Source organism: Coenobita brevimanus, chromosome 23, assembly GCF_032717465.1.
Source record: "Coenobita brevimanus isolate Jiangsu-jjx chromosome 23, ASM3271746v2, whole genome shotgun sequence".
NCBI classification, from domain to species: Eukaryota; Metazoa; Arthropoda; class Malacostraca; order Decapoda; family Coenobitidae; genus Coenobita; species Coenobita brevimanus.
Genome location: NC_136976.1, coordinates 63,994,209 through 64,009,101, shown reverse-complemented (window position 1 = coordinate 64,009,101; position 14,893 = coordinate 63,994,209). Strand labels below are relative to the sequence as shown.

Sequence of the window (14,893 nt, the reverse complement as noted above, 5' to 3'; positions counted from 1 at the left end):
ATCTAACATTCATGAGGGGCACTAAACTCCAATATCAGCACAATCAGGGATAGCCAGATAGCATTTCATGAGAATATTCTCATCAGCCAGAATGAACTGTTCACTTATGGGCACCAAATCATTTTCACAAATAAGCATTGCCAATACACCCAATATGATAGGATGGTGTGGCCACAGATGGTTCTCAGAGTCTACAGAGATTACAGAGAGTACTGAGTGGTCAACTGAGTGTATATGTGTGTGTATTCACTTGTTTGTATTTTACAGGATTTGAGTACAGTCATCATTGTTTAGCGTCCTTCTCTTTCCAGTGCCAGGGTTGGATGTGACATGAGTCATCTCCATCTATCTCTGTCCTCCCTGTATTCTACTCTTATATATAAATGTCTCATATCTTCCGTAACCACTTGCCTATACTATATTCATATTGTCCTGTGTGTGTGTGTGTGTGTGTGTGTGTGTGTGTGTGTGTGTGTGTGTGTGTGTGTGTGTGTGTGTGTGTGTGTGTTCATCTATTTGTATTTTACAGGATTTGAGTCCTATATTATTACTGTTCAGTCTCCAGTATTACAACTATTAAACTTTTCCTTTCTAGCACACAACATACTTTCATCCAAGTGGTTTAATTTAGCTTTACTACTATCTGGAAAACTATATTAACTTACATTACCCACACACCCTGGCAGCTTAAGTTTATGGCTATGTCCTCTTGTTCTTCCACCATCCCCCATATAATGATAAGTAACAATGTTTTCAGTACACTGCTTAAACTTGACCATCCCTATCATTTCTCTTCTCTTGATATATAAGTAATTTCAGCTTTTGTAACTTCTCTTCATACTGCAATTCTCTCAAGTTAGTTAACATCTTAGAGGCCACTCTTCATACTTTCTCTGATTTACTGATGCTTTTTTATTTTCAAGTGGGGAGACCACAAAACTGCAGCATATTCTGATCTAGGTCTTACCACAGTCATTATCAATTTAATTTACTTAGCATATCTACATTCATATAATTAAATTCTATTATCCATACTTTAAAGGAAAACTTGGACAGTTGTAACACTGGAGACATGGCCACGACTACAGTACTAAAATCCTATAAAATAAGTAAATATACACATATTTCCAATATGTATATCTATCTATCTATCTAGATATATATATATATATCCAGCCATCATCCAATCCCACATAGCCCCATGAGGAGCATAGGAGACTGGGGCTAGGCAGTTGGTCCTGACATTTAAGATGAGAGTGACCAGCCTCACTCATCCCTGGGTGGCATTACAAGAGCAATCAACCCCAACCACCCCTTGGATATAAACCTTTACCAGCTCAATCCGATTGGAGTGCAATAATTACCCACTAAACCACCAGGCGCCAAAATTTGGTTATATGGTTACCACCCAGTGTAGTAAATGGTTTCTTGGTGTTCAGGAAACCAGTTGGCTTGTCACTCAGTGTAGAGTCACCCACAGGCAGAAGGAAGAGGACAGAATGAAGAAAAGAAAGACAGAAGAGGGAGTGTAAAGTCACCTGTAGGCAGAAGGACAAGGAAAGAATGAAGCAAAGAAAGACAGAAGAGGATGGAAAGAAAGAAGAATGGAGGAGAGGAAAGGGCAGACACCCAACAGCAGCACTACATCGAGTGAGTGGATGGTGAGCGCCCCCACCCACCACTATATATATATATATATATAATTGCATGTCTGAATATAGAAGAAGCTGAAGGGTCGGGCCCTCATTATCGCTCATGCGACTAACCAAGAGAGGATGTAACTGTGTACTCACCTATCAATGAGGAGTGCCCTGAGATGTGCTACATGAGGAGTGTCCATCAGAAGGCGCGCCAAGTTTGCAAAAGTAAGCCCCATCGTGTTTTGGTATTCACAGCGGTCCACATGAAATACTTTCTCTTTCCATTCAGGATACTGGCGCAAGTCTCTATCATGCAAACAAAATTATCATTATATGACACCTATGCTAACTCACTGGTAATGTCAAATGAAGCATTAACAAAAGGTCTTAAACAAAAAAGGTTTTATTATTTAGTGCCTATGCAGTTTTCATAACCAAAATCATATTTGAAATGCCTTGTCCTGATTGGGCTATTCTTTTCTGTTCACTCTTTTTTTTTTCTTTCTGTCATATAGCATAAGTCATCTGGCAGATGGATGTAGAAACAAGGATGACCATTATTTTAATTATTTACTGATTCCTTGCAGACTTGGGTATTATTCTCATCCTGATAGCTCATGTCTACTGTTCAGCCTAATAGACAAGAGAAGTCTGCTGCAGACATGCTTCCAAGTTTTCAGCATCCTTCAGGTCCACTTATAAACCACTGGGAGTAACGGTTAACTCTTGCATTAGAGAGTTGGACAGAAAAGGGATGAGAGTTTGCTGCTAGACGGGTGCTACGCGCCCGTCGTAGGGGTGGAGGAATGCATGCAGACAGTTCAGAGGAGTAGTGACCATTGAAGTAACGATAGAAAAGAGATAAAGATGCAACAGTGCGGCGAAGAGACAAAGGTTGAAGGGAGTCAGTAAGAGGAGGAGAGTTAATGAGGTGAAAAGCCTTTGACTCCACCCTATTGAGAAGAGCTGTACGTGGGGAGCCTCCCCACACATGAGAGTTGTACTCTACACAGGGGCGGATAGAACCCCTGTATAGAGTCAACAATTGTGCAGGGGTAAAGAAGGTACGGAGTCGGCTTAGCACACCCAATCTCCTGGAAGCAGATTTTACAAGAGATGCAATATGATCTTTCCAAGACAAGTCCCGTGTAAATGAAACCCCAAGCATGTTCAAGGATGATGCAGGATTAAGCTGAATATTATCAAACATTAATGGGTATACCTGTGGAAGATTTTGTCGGGTTGATAGGTGCAAAAACTGAGTCTTTGATGCATTAAAAACAACAAGATTATTTTTACCCTAGTTAGAGATACGAGCCAAGTCAGACATTAGGTGTCCCATAGCCTCATCCCTTGTTTGTTGAAGTAACTGCTGAGATGGACGTTGCGGGAATCGAATGGAAAGGTGAAGGGTGGAGTCATCAGTGTATGAGTGGATAGGGTTAGATGTACAGCTTAGAAGATCATTGATGAATAAAAGGAAGAGAGTTGGTGATAGGACAGAGCCCTGAGGAACACCACTGTTAATAGATCTAGGAGAAGAACGATGGCCGTCTACAACAGTGGCTACAGAACGACCAGAAAGGAATCTAGAGATGAAGGCACAGATAGAAGGATAGAAACCGCAAGAGGGTAGTTTGGAAATTAAAGATTTATGCCAGACTCGATCGAAAGCCTTTGAGATGTCAAGCGCAATCAAAGCTTTCGCCAAAGTCCCGAAAGGAGGATGACCAGGAGTCTGAAAGGTAGATGAGAAGATCGTCGGTGGAGCGTCCCTGACGGAACCCATACTGACGATCAGAAAGAAGGCTGTGATAGGAAAGATGCTTTAAAATTTTTCTGTTAAGAACAGATTCGAAAACTTTTGAGATACAGGATGTTAAAGCAATTGGACGATAGTTAGAGGGTTGGGAATGGTCACCCTTCTTTGGGACTGGCTGAATGAGAGCAAACTTCCAGCAAGAAGGAAAGGTACAAGTTGACAACAAACGCAAAAGAGTTTGCCTAGACAGGGTGTAAGCACAGAAGCACAGGTCTTGAGAACAACAGGAGGGACTCCATCAGGCCCATATGCCTTATTAGTATTGAGGCCTGTGACAGCAGAAAATACATCAGCTGAAGAAATTTTAATGTCAGCCATGAAGAAGTCAGAGGGGGGAAGTGATGGAGGAACAGCACCGGAATCGCCTAAGGTGGAATTGGAGGAGAAAGTCTTAGTGAAGAGATCTGCTTTATCAGTAGAAGAAATAGCTACAGAGCCATCAGAGTAGAAAAGAGGAGGGAAGGATGATGAGGTAAAGTTGTTAGAAAGGCTTTTAGCAAGGTGCCAGAAGGAGTGGGAAGAATTCGAGTTAGAGAGTTGTGAGCACGTAGTACGGATGAAATTATTTTTAGCAGAGTGAACAGACTTAGCACGATTTCAGGCAGAAACGTATAAAAGATGTGATTCAGGGGTGGGTTGGCTCCGGTACCTTTTATAGGCCCTCTCCTTGTTGCGGACAGCATTAGAATAAGCGTGATTAAACCAAGGCTTTCGTGCATTAGTCAAAGGATATGAGAAAGGAATGTATGCTTCCATGCCCGAGAGAATAACCTCTGTAATGCGCAAGGCATACCCAGATGGCTCCCGGCCATGGAAGCAACAATCATTCCAGGGAAAATCAAAGAAGTACTGCCTGAGGTGGTTTGGGCATGTGGAGAGGATGGAGGATAATAACCGGGTGCAGAAAGTGAGAAGCATAAATATTGGGGGTGGGGTTACGAGGGGTAGACTGAAAAAGACACGAGACGAGGTCATTAAGTGTGACCACAGAGATAAGGGACTGAAAAGGGAGGCTGCCAGAGATCAAGCAGCAAGGAGAGTTGCCATTAGGTGACCACAGCCGATGCATGCAAGCATGTTGGGGCCTTCAAAAACGAAAATGTTGTCCTGTCCCCTGCCATTTTGCTGTCCTCCCTGCAACTTGCAACCCCCTCACTCATATACCTCTCTACTCCATCCTTCCATGTCATCCTCAGTCTCTCCCCCCCTCCACAACACTAACATACTCTCCTGGTTAGTCTCTCACTCTCCATCCTCTCCACATGGCCAAACCACCTAAATATATTTCTCCTAATGCTTTCTATCACATTCACATCTGCACCACAATGCTCCTTCATTTCCTTATTGGTCAATCTGTCTCCACATAACTCCCCATCTATCTATCTATCTGTCTATAGCCTGGCGCTCTAATCCCACAGAGGGTGGCCGCAGACGAAATGCCTCCAAGTCGCTCTGTCACCCACCGTTTGATTGCCCTCCCCCCAACTCACTCCCCCTCCCTCATATACCTCACAACACCATCCTTGTACAGCACCCTACCCGTATCCCTGACCGCCTTGGAGAGAGCTCCAACATACTTGACCTCTTCCTCACAACTAATCCTTCTGCTTACTCTGTTAATCTTTTCTCTCCGTTGGGCTCCTCCGATCACAATCTTATTACCTTAACCTGTCCTCTCACTCTGGTACGGCCTGTGGACCCTCCAAAGAAACGTCGTCTGTGGCACTTTGGAGCTGCGGACTGGGAGGCCCTCAGGCAGTACTTCTTTGATTTTCCCTGGAATGATTATTGCTTCCATGGCCGTGAGCCATCTGAGTGTGCCTTGCGCATTACGGAGGTTATTCTCTCGGGCATGGAAGCATACATTCCTTTCTCATATCCTTTGACTAACGCAAGAAAGCCTTGGTTTAATCACGCTTGTTCTAATGCTGTCCGCAACAAGGAGAGGGCCTACAAAAGGTACCGGAGCCAACCCACCCCTGAATCACATCATCTTTACGTTTCTGCCCGGAATCGTGCTAAGTCTGTTCTTCGCTCTACTAAAAATAATTTCATCCATACTAAATGCTCTCAACTCTCCAGCTCGAATTCTTCCCGCTCCTTCTGGCATCTTGCCAAAAATCTTTCTTACAACTTTACCTCATCATCCTTCCCTCCTCTTTTCTACTCTGATGGTTCTGTAGCTATTTCTTCTACTGATAAAGCAGATCTCTTCGCACAGACTTTCTCCTCCAATTCTACCTTAGACGATTTCGGTGCTGTTCCTCCATCACTTCCCCCCTCTGACTTCTTCATGGCTGACATTAAAATTTCTTCAGTTGATGTATTTTCTGCCATCACTGGCCTCAGTACTAACAAGGCATATGGGCCTGATGGGGTCCCTCCTGTTGTTCTCAAGAACTGTGCTTCTGTGCTTACACCCTGCCTAGGCAAACTCTTTCGTCTTTGTCTGTCAACTTGTACCTTTCCTTCTTGCTGGAAGTTCGCTCTCATTCAGCCAGTCCCAAAGAAGGGTGACCGCTCCCAACCCTCCAACTATCGTCCAATTGCTTTAACGTCCTGTATTTCAAAAGTTTTCGAGTCAATTCTTAATAGAAAAATTTTAAGGCATCTTTCCTATCACAACCTTCTTTCCGATCATCAGTATGGGTTCCGTCAGGGACGCTCCACTGGCGATCTTCTCACCTACCTTTCAGACTCCTGGTCATCCTCCTTTCGGGACTTTGGCGAAAGCTTTGCCATTGCACTTGACATCTCAAAGGCTTTCGATCGAGTCTGGCATAAATCTTTAATTTCCAAACTGCCCTCCTACGGTTTCTATCCTTCTATCTGTGCCTTCATCGCTAGCTTCCTTTCTGGTCGTTCTATAGCCACTGTTGTAGACGGCCATCGTTCTTCTCCTAGATCTGTCAACAGTGGTGTTCCTCAGGGCTCTGTCCTATCACCAACTCTCTTCCTTTTATTCATCAATGATCTTCTAAGCTGTACATCTAACCCTATCCACTCATACGCTGATGACTCCACCCTTCACCTTTCCATTCGGTTCCCGCAACGCCCATCTCAACAGTTACTTCAACAAACAAGGGATGAGGCTATGGCACACCTAATGTCTGACTTGGCTCGTATCTCTGACTGGGGTAAAATAATATGGTTGTCTTTAATGCATCTAAGACTCAGTTCTTACACCTATCAACCCGACAAAATCTTCCACAGGTATACCCACTAATGTTTAATAATATTCAGCTTAATCCTGCATCATCCTTGAACATGCTTGGGGTTTCATTTACTCGGGACTTATCTTGGAAAGATCATATTACATCTCTTGTAAAATCTGCTTCCAAGAGATTGGGTGTGCTAAGCCGACTCCGCTCTTTCTTTACCCCTGTGCAATTGTTGACTCTATACAGGGGTTTTATCCGCCCCTGTGTGGAGTACAACTCTCATGTGTGGGGAGGCTCCCCACATACAGCTCTTCTCAATAGGGTGGAGTCAAAAGCTTTTCGTCTCATTAACTCTCCTCCTCTTACTGACTCCCTTCAACCTCTGTCTCTTCGCCGCACTGTTGCATCTTTATCTCTTTTCTATCGCTACTTTAATGGTCACTGCTCCTCTGAACTGTCTGCTTGCATTCCTCCACCTCTGCGACGGGTGCGTAGCACCCGTCTGGCAGCAAACTCTCATCCTTTTTCTGTCCAACTCTCTAATGCAAGAGTTAACCGTTACTCCCAATCTTTCATTTATGCAACAGGTCAACTCTGGAACTGTCTCCCTCTGTCTGTATTTCCTGCTGCCTATGATCTCCAGTCTTTCAAACGCAGTGTGTCCAGGCATCTCAAAATGATCGGATCTTGAATTTGGCTCTCTATTGCATTTTGTTTTTCTCTTAGAGGGAACTGTTACTGCGGGCTCATGGCCTTTGGTTCCTTCTTCCTTGCAAAAAAAAAAAAAAAAAAAAAAAATAAAAAAATCCCTCCACCTCATCCTCGGTCTCTCCCTCCCTCCACTTCATCTACATACACCTTCTTAGGCAGTCTTTCATTCTCCATTCTCTCCTCATGTCCAAACCATCTCAATGTTTTTCTCCTAATTTTCTCAATCACATCCACAACCACCCCTCAACATTCTTTCACTTCTTCATTCGTCAACCTCACCCTCCATGTCACTTCACATGCTCCTCTCAGGTAACTCATTTCCACTGCTCTCACTCTTGACTTGTTCCCCTCTAGCAAGGTCCATGCCTCATTTCCATACATCAGGGTGGGGATCACAATACTTTCATGCAGTGACTTCTTAACTTCCATACTCACCTCCCTATTTCTCATCACCACTTTCAGTGAACCAACAACCTTCCTTCCCCCTTCAAGTACTTCATCCCCCAAACTTTCATCCTTACTCATCACACTACCCAAGTACAGTACTTGAATGCAATCACATTCTCCATATCCTCACCATCCAACCACACTGTGTATTCTGTGGCTTCACTACTCTCAAACACCATAACTTTACTCTTGCTTACATTAACTTTCAGATTCCTCATCTTACACACTGTTCCAAATTCATTCACCAGACCTTGCAACTCCCATTCATCTTCACTCAACAATACTGAATCATCAGCAAACAGCAACACCGGAATCTTCCACACCTCACCCTCATTCTTGAAATAGCTCATTTCTGCTGCTCTCACGCTTGACTTGTGTTCTTCCAACAAGGTCCAACCTTCACACTCATACGCTACAATGGTGATCACAATACTGTCATGCAGAAATTTTTTTACTTCCATGCTCATTTCCCTATTACTTATCACAACTTTCAACGAACCAGTCACCTTTCATCCCTGTTGCGCCCTTTCAAGCACTTCATCCTCCAAGCTACCATCTTTACTCTTCACATTAACCAAGTACTGTATTTAAATGCACTCACATTTTCCATCTCTTCAATATTCAGCCTCCCTGTACATTCAGTGATTACATTTTTCTCTTGATGACCACAACTTTACTCTCCCTACAGTCACCTTTAAATTCCATTTCTTACATTCTCTCCTGAACTCATTCACCAAGCCCTGCAGTTCCCCTTTGTCTTCACTGAATACAGTAGCATCTGCAAACAACAGAAGAGGAAGTTACTAAATGCTGCCCTCTCTCATTGGGGCTGCTCCATCATGCATTGCTCTACCATGTTTCTCTTGTACAATTCCATCCATATACAAACGAATAACCGTGGTGACGTGACATCCCTATTTCAATCCAGCCTTGAGACTGAAAAATTTACTCAGCTCACCATCCACACACACAATACAGCCATAGTGCCCTCATACATACTCTTCAAGGCATTCAACTGCTTCCCATTTACCCCATATATTTTTAATATTTTCAACAGTCCCTAACATTAAAATTAAATAGGGGTAGAGAAAGGAACATGGAAAGCTGCTACTAGGTGACCAAGGCCAACATATGCAAGCATGATGAAGCCTTTAAAAATGAAATGATTTCTTGTCTAACCATTCAGTTATATGCTTTCTCCAAGTCCATGATAGCAGCAAACAACTTCTTTCCTTTCTCTAGAAGCCTGTCCACAAAAGACCCTACAACGAATATATGAACTACGCAACATCTTCCCTTCCTAGAACCTTCCTGTTCTTCTCCAACTACTGGTAATTCCTCTGTTATTAGCCTAACTCTATCAATAAATATCCTACCACATACTTTTCCCATCATACTATGAAAACAATGCCCCTGTGATTACCACAAACTTCTTTTTCCTCTTTTCCTTTGTACAAGGGAATAATTACACCTGATTTCCAATCCTCCAAGACTCTACCCTCCTCCCAGGCCAATTCACATAATTTCCAAATTCATTCTGCTACTATCTTTCATGTGTTTCAGCATTTCATCACACCAGCAATTCCTGGGAATTATCCCATTTGACTTTCTTCACTGCTTCCACTACTTCCATCTTACTGATCTCTTCCTCCCTTCTCATCTCCCTCCTCCTCCCAGCCATTCTCCAGTCACTTATACTAGCAATACCTCATTTTCTATGTTTAACAATTCCTTAAGTGTTCCCCCCATCTGCTCACTTTCTCTTCCATCTCCACCAGCAATCTGCCATTTTTATCTTTCACTCCCCTACTACCAGCTTTATTGCTCTGTATTACTCTCTTAACCTCCTTCCAGAACATTTTCTTACATTCCCTCCACTTCACACTTGAATTCCTTGCAAACTCCTCATCCACTCTCTTCTTACTAATGTTTTCACCTCTTTCCTCTTCTCTGCATATAACTCTATTCTGTCTCTCAACTTCCTCAATGACTCTGCTTCCTATCCAATCACTACTGTATATGCTTTCTCCATGATCACAGGAAATTGAAACACTGGGAGGCCATCTTGGCTCAAACGTCTGACAATTGGCTTGCGTGCGAGGCACCATGTATGCATGGGACTGTCATATGCAGCCACCACAACTACCATATGAATTTCACTAACATTATCGCAAAACTGGGTATAATTTTAAGCTCATTGTTTTCTTGATTTTATGCATGCCAAACTAATGTATACCAAGACCTGACTGTATCCATTTAATCATTCTCATTTCTGTATGTTCGAGCCAATGAATATCCTCCTCCTTACTGCCCAATTCTCACTATCATCCAGCATTCGAATCCTAATAAGCTGCATACAAGGACTTGAGAGAGAGAGAGAGAGAGACAGAGAGTGTGTGTGTGTGTGTGTGTGTGTGTGTGTGTGTATTTATCTATTTGTAGTATACAGGAATTGAGCAATGCTCGTGTTGTCCTGTCTCCATATTCACATTTATCTAGTTTACTTTTACACACATGAATGTTTTTCTCCAGCAACACCTCTTCGTCTAAGTCGTTCCAAATATCTATGTATTTACCTAATATACCTAATTGTGATATACACGAAATGTGCTATGTTCGTGGGTTTCCATCGCTGTTTCTCAGTAAGTCAAATTTAGCTTTAAACTCGTTTAAGTATTTAGACTGGACGATCTCTTTGTCCTGGCTATTCCATAAGTCTATACTTCCACGGCTGGATTAAGCATGTGGGAGGCCCGGGGCCCGCTTGGAAGGGAGGCCCCCTTTCCAACTCCCCCAATGGCATACACCACAGACTGGTAACCTAAATCTTAATATATAAATAGGACACTTTTAGTTAGGAAATACTGAACGGGGACTATTCATCCAATGCAATGCATAAACACAAAATGAAATGAACACAAGTTGCTCTGGTGGGAGGCCCCCTCTTGGTGGGTGGCCCAGGGCCCGGGCCCCTTGGGCCCCCCCCTTAATCCGGCGGTGTATACTTCTATAAGGAAAGCTGTATTTCTTGATATCCTTCAAGCAGCTTGACTTCTTCAATTTCATTCCGTGTCCTCTTGTTGCTCTCTTATCCCATACAAACAGATCTTCTCGGTCAATTTTATCTACTCCTATCATGGTCCTGAACACTGTAATCATGTCTCCCCTCTTTCTCCTTTCCTCTAAGGAAGGCAAATCCAGCTTTTCCAGCCTCTCTCTCTGTATGACAGATCTGCCAGACCGGGGACCATTTTGGTTGCTGTTCTTTGTATTCTCTCAATGTTGTTAATATCTTTCTTTTTGTGTGGGGACCGTGTGTGTGTGTGTGTGTATTTACCTATTTGTAGTACTGTATACAGGAATTGAGCAATGCTCGTGTTGTCCTGTCTCCATTTCCACATTTATCTAGTCTACCTTTACACACATGAATGTTTTTCTCCTGCAGAGCCATTTCGTCTAAGTCGTTCCAAATACTGATGTATTTACCTAGTATACCTACCGTAATTGTGATACACATGAAATGTGCTATGCTCGTGGGTTCCCGTCGCTGTTTCTCGATAAGTCAAATTAGCTTTAAACTCGTTTAAGCTTTTAGACTGGACGATCTCTTTGTCCAGGCTATTCCATAAGTCTATACTTCTGTAAGGAATGCTATATTTCTTGATATCCTTCAAGCAGCTTAGAGAGACATATAAACTCTTGACTAACACAAGAGTAGCATTTCATTATATGGATGAGGTGTGGTGTGTATGCGTATTTACCTAATTGTGATATACAGGAAATGAGCTACGCTCGTGGGGTCACGTTTGTTTCTCAATGTCAAATTTATCTTTAAACTCATTTAAGTTTTTAGACTGGATGATCTCTTTGTCCAGGCTATTCCACAGGTCTATACATCTATGAGGAAAACTATATTTCTTGATATCCTTCAAGCAGCTTGGTTTCTTCAATTTCATTCCACGTCCTCTTGTTACTCTCTTAACCCATACAATTAGACCTTCTCTGTCAATTTGATCTACTCCCACCATGGTCCTGAACACTGCAATCATGTCGCCCCTCTCTTTCCTTTCTTCTAAGGAAGGCAAATCCAGCTTTTCCAGCCTCTCTCTGTACGAAAGATCTGCCAGACTGGGACCATCTTGGTTGCTGTTCTTTGTATTCTCTCAATCTTGTTTATATCTTTCTTTTTGTGTGGGGACCACACTACTGCTGCATACTCTAACCTAGGGTGGATCATGGCCACTATCAATTTTTTCATCATCTCCTCATCCATTTAATGAAATGCTACTCTTGTGTTAGTCAAGAGTTTATACGTCTCTCTAACTATCTTGTTAATATGTTTTTGGGGTAACAAACTATCCTGGACCAGCACTCCCAAATCTTTCTTTTCTCTCGCTTTTGTGATTGGTTCATTAACCATCAAATAATTCAGTGATGGCCTCTTGGTACTTTTACCCAATTCCAATAGTTTATATTTCTTTCCGTTGAATTTCATTTCCCACATCTGGCTCCAATCATGTATCCTATCCTGATCTTCCTGTAGTATATCACAATCCTCCTCAACCTCTACCTTCCTTAAGACCTTTGCATCATCAGTAAACAGACTTGTATAACTGTTCACTCCATCTACCGTATCATTTACGTATATCAGGAACATTACTGGCGCCAACACTGAGCCCAGTGTGACTCCACTTTACTTCCCTCTATCCAGACATCTTATCCTTTATTACTGTCCTCATTTGTCTGTCTCTCAAAAAGTCTCTCATCCATTCCAGAAGGTTCCCCTTCAGTCTTCCTATATGCTCTAGTTTCCACATTAGTCTCTTATGGGGTACCTTGTCGATGGCCTTCTCCAAACCTAAATACACACAATCCACCCAACTGTCTCTCTCCTGTAGCACGTCAATTGCTCTTGAGTAAAAGCTCAACAAGTTGGAAACACATGCACTTCCACTTCTGAATCCAAACTGACTTTCAGGCAAAATATTCATCTCTTCCTGATATTTTATCCATATGTCTTTCAGGATTCTCTCGCAAAATTTTGAGACCATGCTGGTTTAGGACACTGGTTTATAATTCAGAGGTTCTTCCTTCCCTGTTTCCTCCCTTATAAATTGGTACCATATATACCCTCTTCCATTCTTGTGGCACGTTCCCCTCTTCCAGAGCACACACAATTAAACTGTGAATCCTATCTGCCAGTTGTTCTCTGCATTCCTTCAGTACCCAATTAGAGATTCCATCTGGTCTTGGATCTTTCCTTACATCTTGAGTTTCCAGTAATTTATACACTTCCTGTACTTCCACTTTTCTATCTTTTACCACTACATTTCTAGTCACTCCCTCCCCTTCCACAAACTCCTTTTCATTAGTGAAAACCGATTGGAAACATTTGTTCATTAATTCAGCTTGCATTGCCACATCTTTATAGATCTCTCCTTCTACTTTCAGTTTGGTGATTCCTTCCTTTTGTTTCAGTTTGCCATTGACAAATCTATAAAACAGTTTGGGTTCATCCTTACATTTGTCTATCATACTTTCTTCAAAATTCCTTCTTCCTCTCTACATATTCTTGTGTATTCATTTCTAGTTCTTTTATATTCCTCCTTTGTTCTGTTGTTACCTCTCTTTCTCCAGTTGTTCCATGCCGTCTCTCTCTCTCTCTTTTTTTGCTATCATACACCTTCTATTAAACCACTCCTTTTTCCTGTTTTCTTTCCCCTTTACTCTTGGCACAACTTTTCCACTCCCGAATTATAGAGATCTAGAAAGATATCCCACTTCCTCAGTATCTCTCTTGTTTCTCTGAATTTTCTCCAATCTGCATTTTCAAAAAATTGTCTCAATCCTGCAAAATTTGCTTTCCCAAAGTTATATCTTCCCGGCCTATAAAGCTCGTCTCTTGGCTCCACGTTCCCTATTATCATCTGGAACTCAATGACCACATGATCACTTTTTCCTATAGGACACAGATATTTCAAAGATTCTATTAACTTTGGGAAACAGCCATGTTGGTGTGTCCTCACCTCGGAACCAAGTCTCTTCTTTGACCCACTGCGTCATCACATTGTTTATTGTTATATTTAATAATATACAGGTAGTACCTCACAAATCTTCGCAGCATCCTGAGTCCCATTCCTCCCAGTTCACCTCTTTACAGTTAAAGTTACCCATTAAAATTATATTGTTGCTTTTCTCAATGACTTTCTGTAAATAACTAGCCATGTCTAACAACATCTCCTGGTATTCATCATCATTCCATGCTCTTGTCTTAGGGGGTACATACACTACCGCCATCTCTCTCTTGCTATTCTCTCTCGTTTCTGATTTCATACTTATCACTTCAGCCCTGCCTTCTTCCATTTCCATGGTATCTACATTTATGTTGTTCTTCACTGCTATCATCACTCCCCCTCCCTTTTCTTCTTTTCTGTCTCTTCTCCACAGTTTGTATTTACCATCTCCCATATGAACATCAATATCTTCTCTTAACTTGGTCTCTACAAAACACATAACATCAGGTTCATATACCCTCAAGAAATCATTAATTTCTAGCCTTGCCGATATTAAATCATCAACATTAGTATATGCCACCTTCAAATTATTTCTCTTGATTTTTATACCCTCTTCTCTCCTTCTCTCCGTCAGTACCACTTCCTAAATTTCTGATCCATAACTCTCCAATAAAACACTGCCTTCTCTTCCTCCGTTCTCTGTTCTTTTATTTGCCTTTCTTCCTTTACTAACTCCTTTATTTTAGCTCTTTCTTCCTCATTTGCATCTCTCCTTATCCAAACATTTTTGAACCCTTCCTTGTCTGATAATTTCCATGTTCTATTGATAATTTCGTTTACTGTTGCCTGGGACTTAAACTTTATCTTCGTTGGCCTCGCCCCTTCTTCCTCGTACTTTCCTAACCTAAACACTTCTTCAATCTCTTCTTGAGCTTCGTTGTTTCCCTCCATAACTACTGATATTATTTCTTTAACCTTCCTCAGTTCTTCTCTTTCTCTTTCTGATCTTACTGTCATACATTTTTCTTTTACTCCTGAAATTATTACACATTTTTTCTTATCTGCTACATCCCTGACTAAAGATTCTCTACTTCTTAG

General features: G+C 41.9%; 1 protein-coding gene across 1 annotated transcript in view; it reads right to left on the bottom strand.

Moving 5' to 3' along the window:
• The window catches only part of Dna2 (DNA replication helicase/nuclease 2), a 193,535-nt gene that overhangs the window by 53,331 nt on the left and 125,311 nt on the right, over positions 1 to 14,893 (bottom strand). Inside the window, exon 17 of the mRNA XM_080267024.1 lies at positions 1,794 to 1,946. Within this exon, the coding sequence (XP_080123150.1) occupies positions 1,794 to 1,946 (153 nt within the window). The remainder of the gene's footprint in view (positions 1 to 1,793; positions 1,947 to 14,893) is intronic.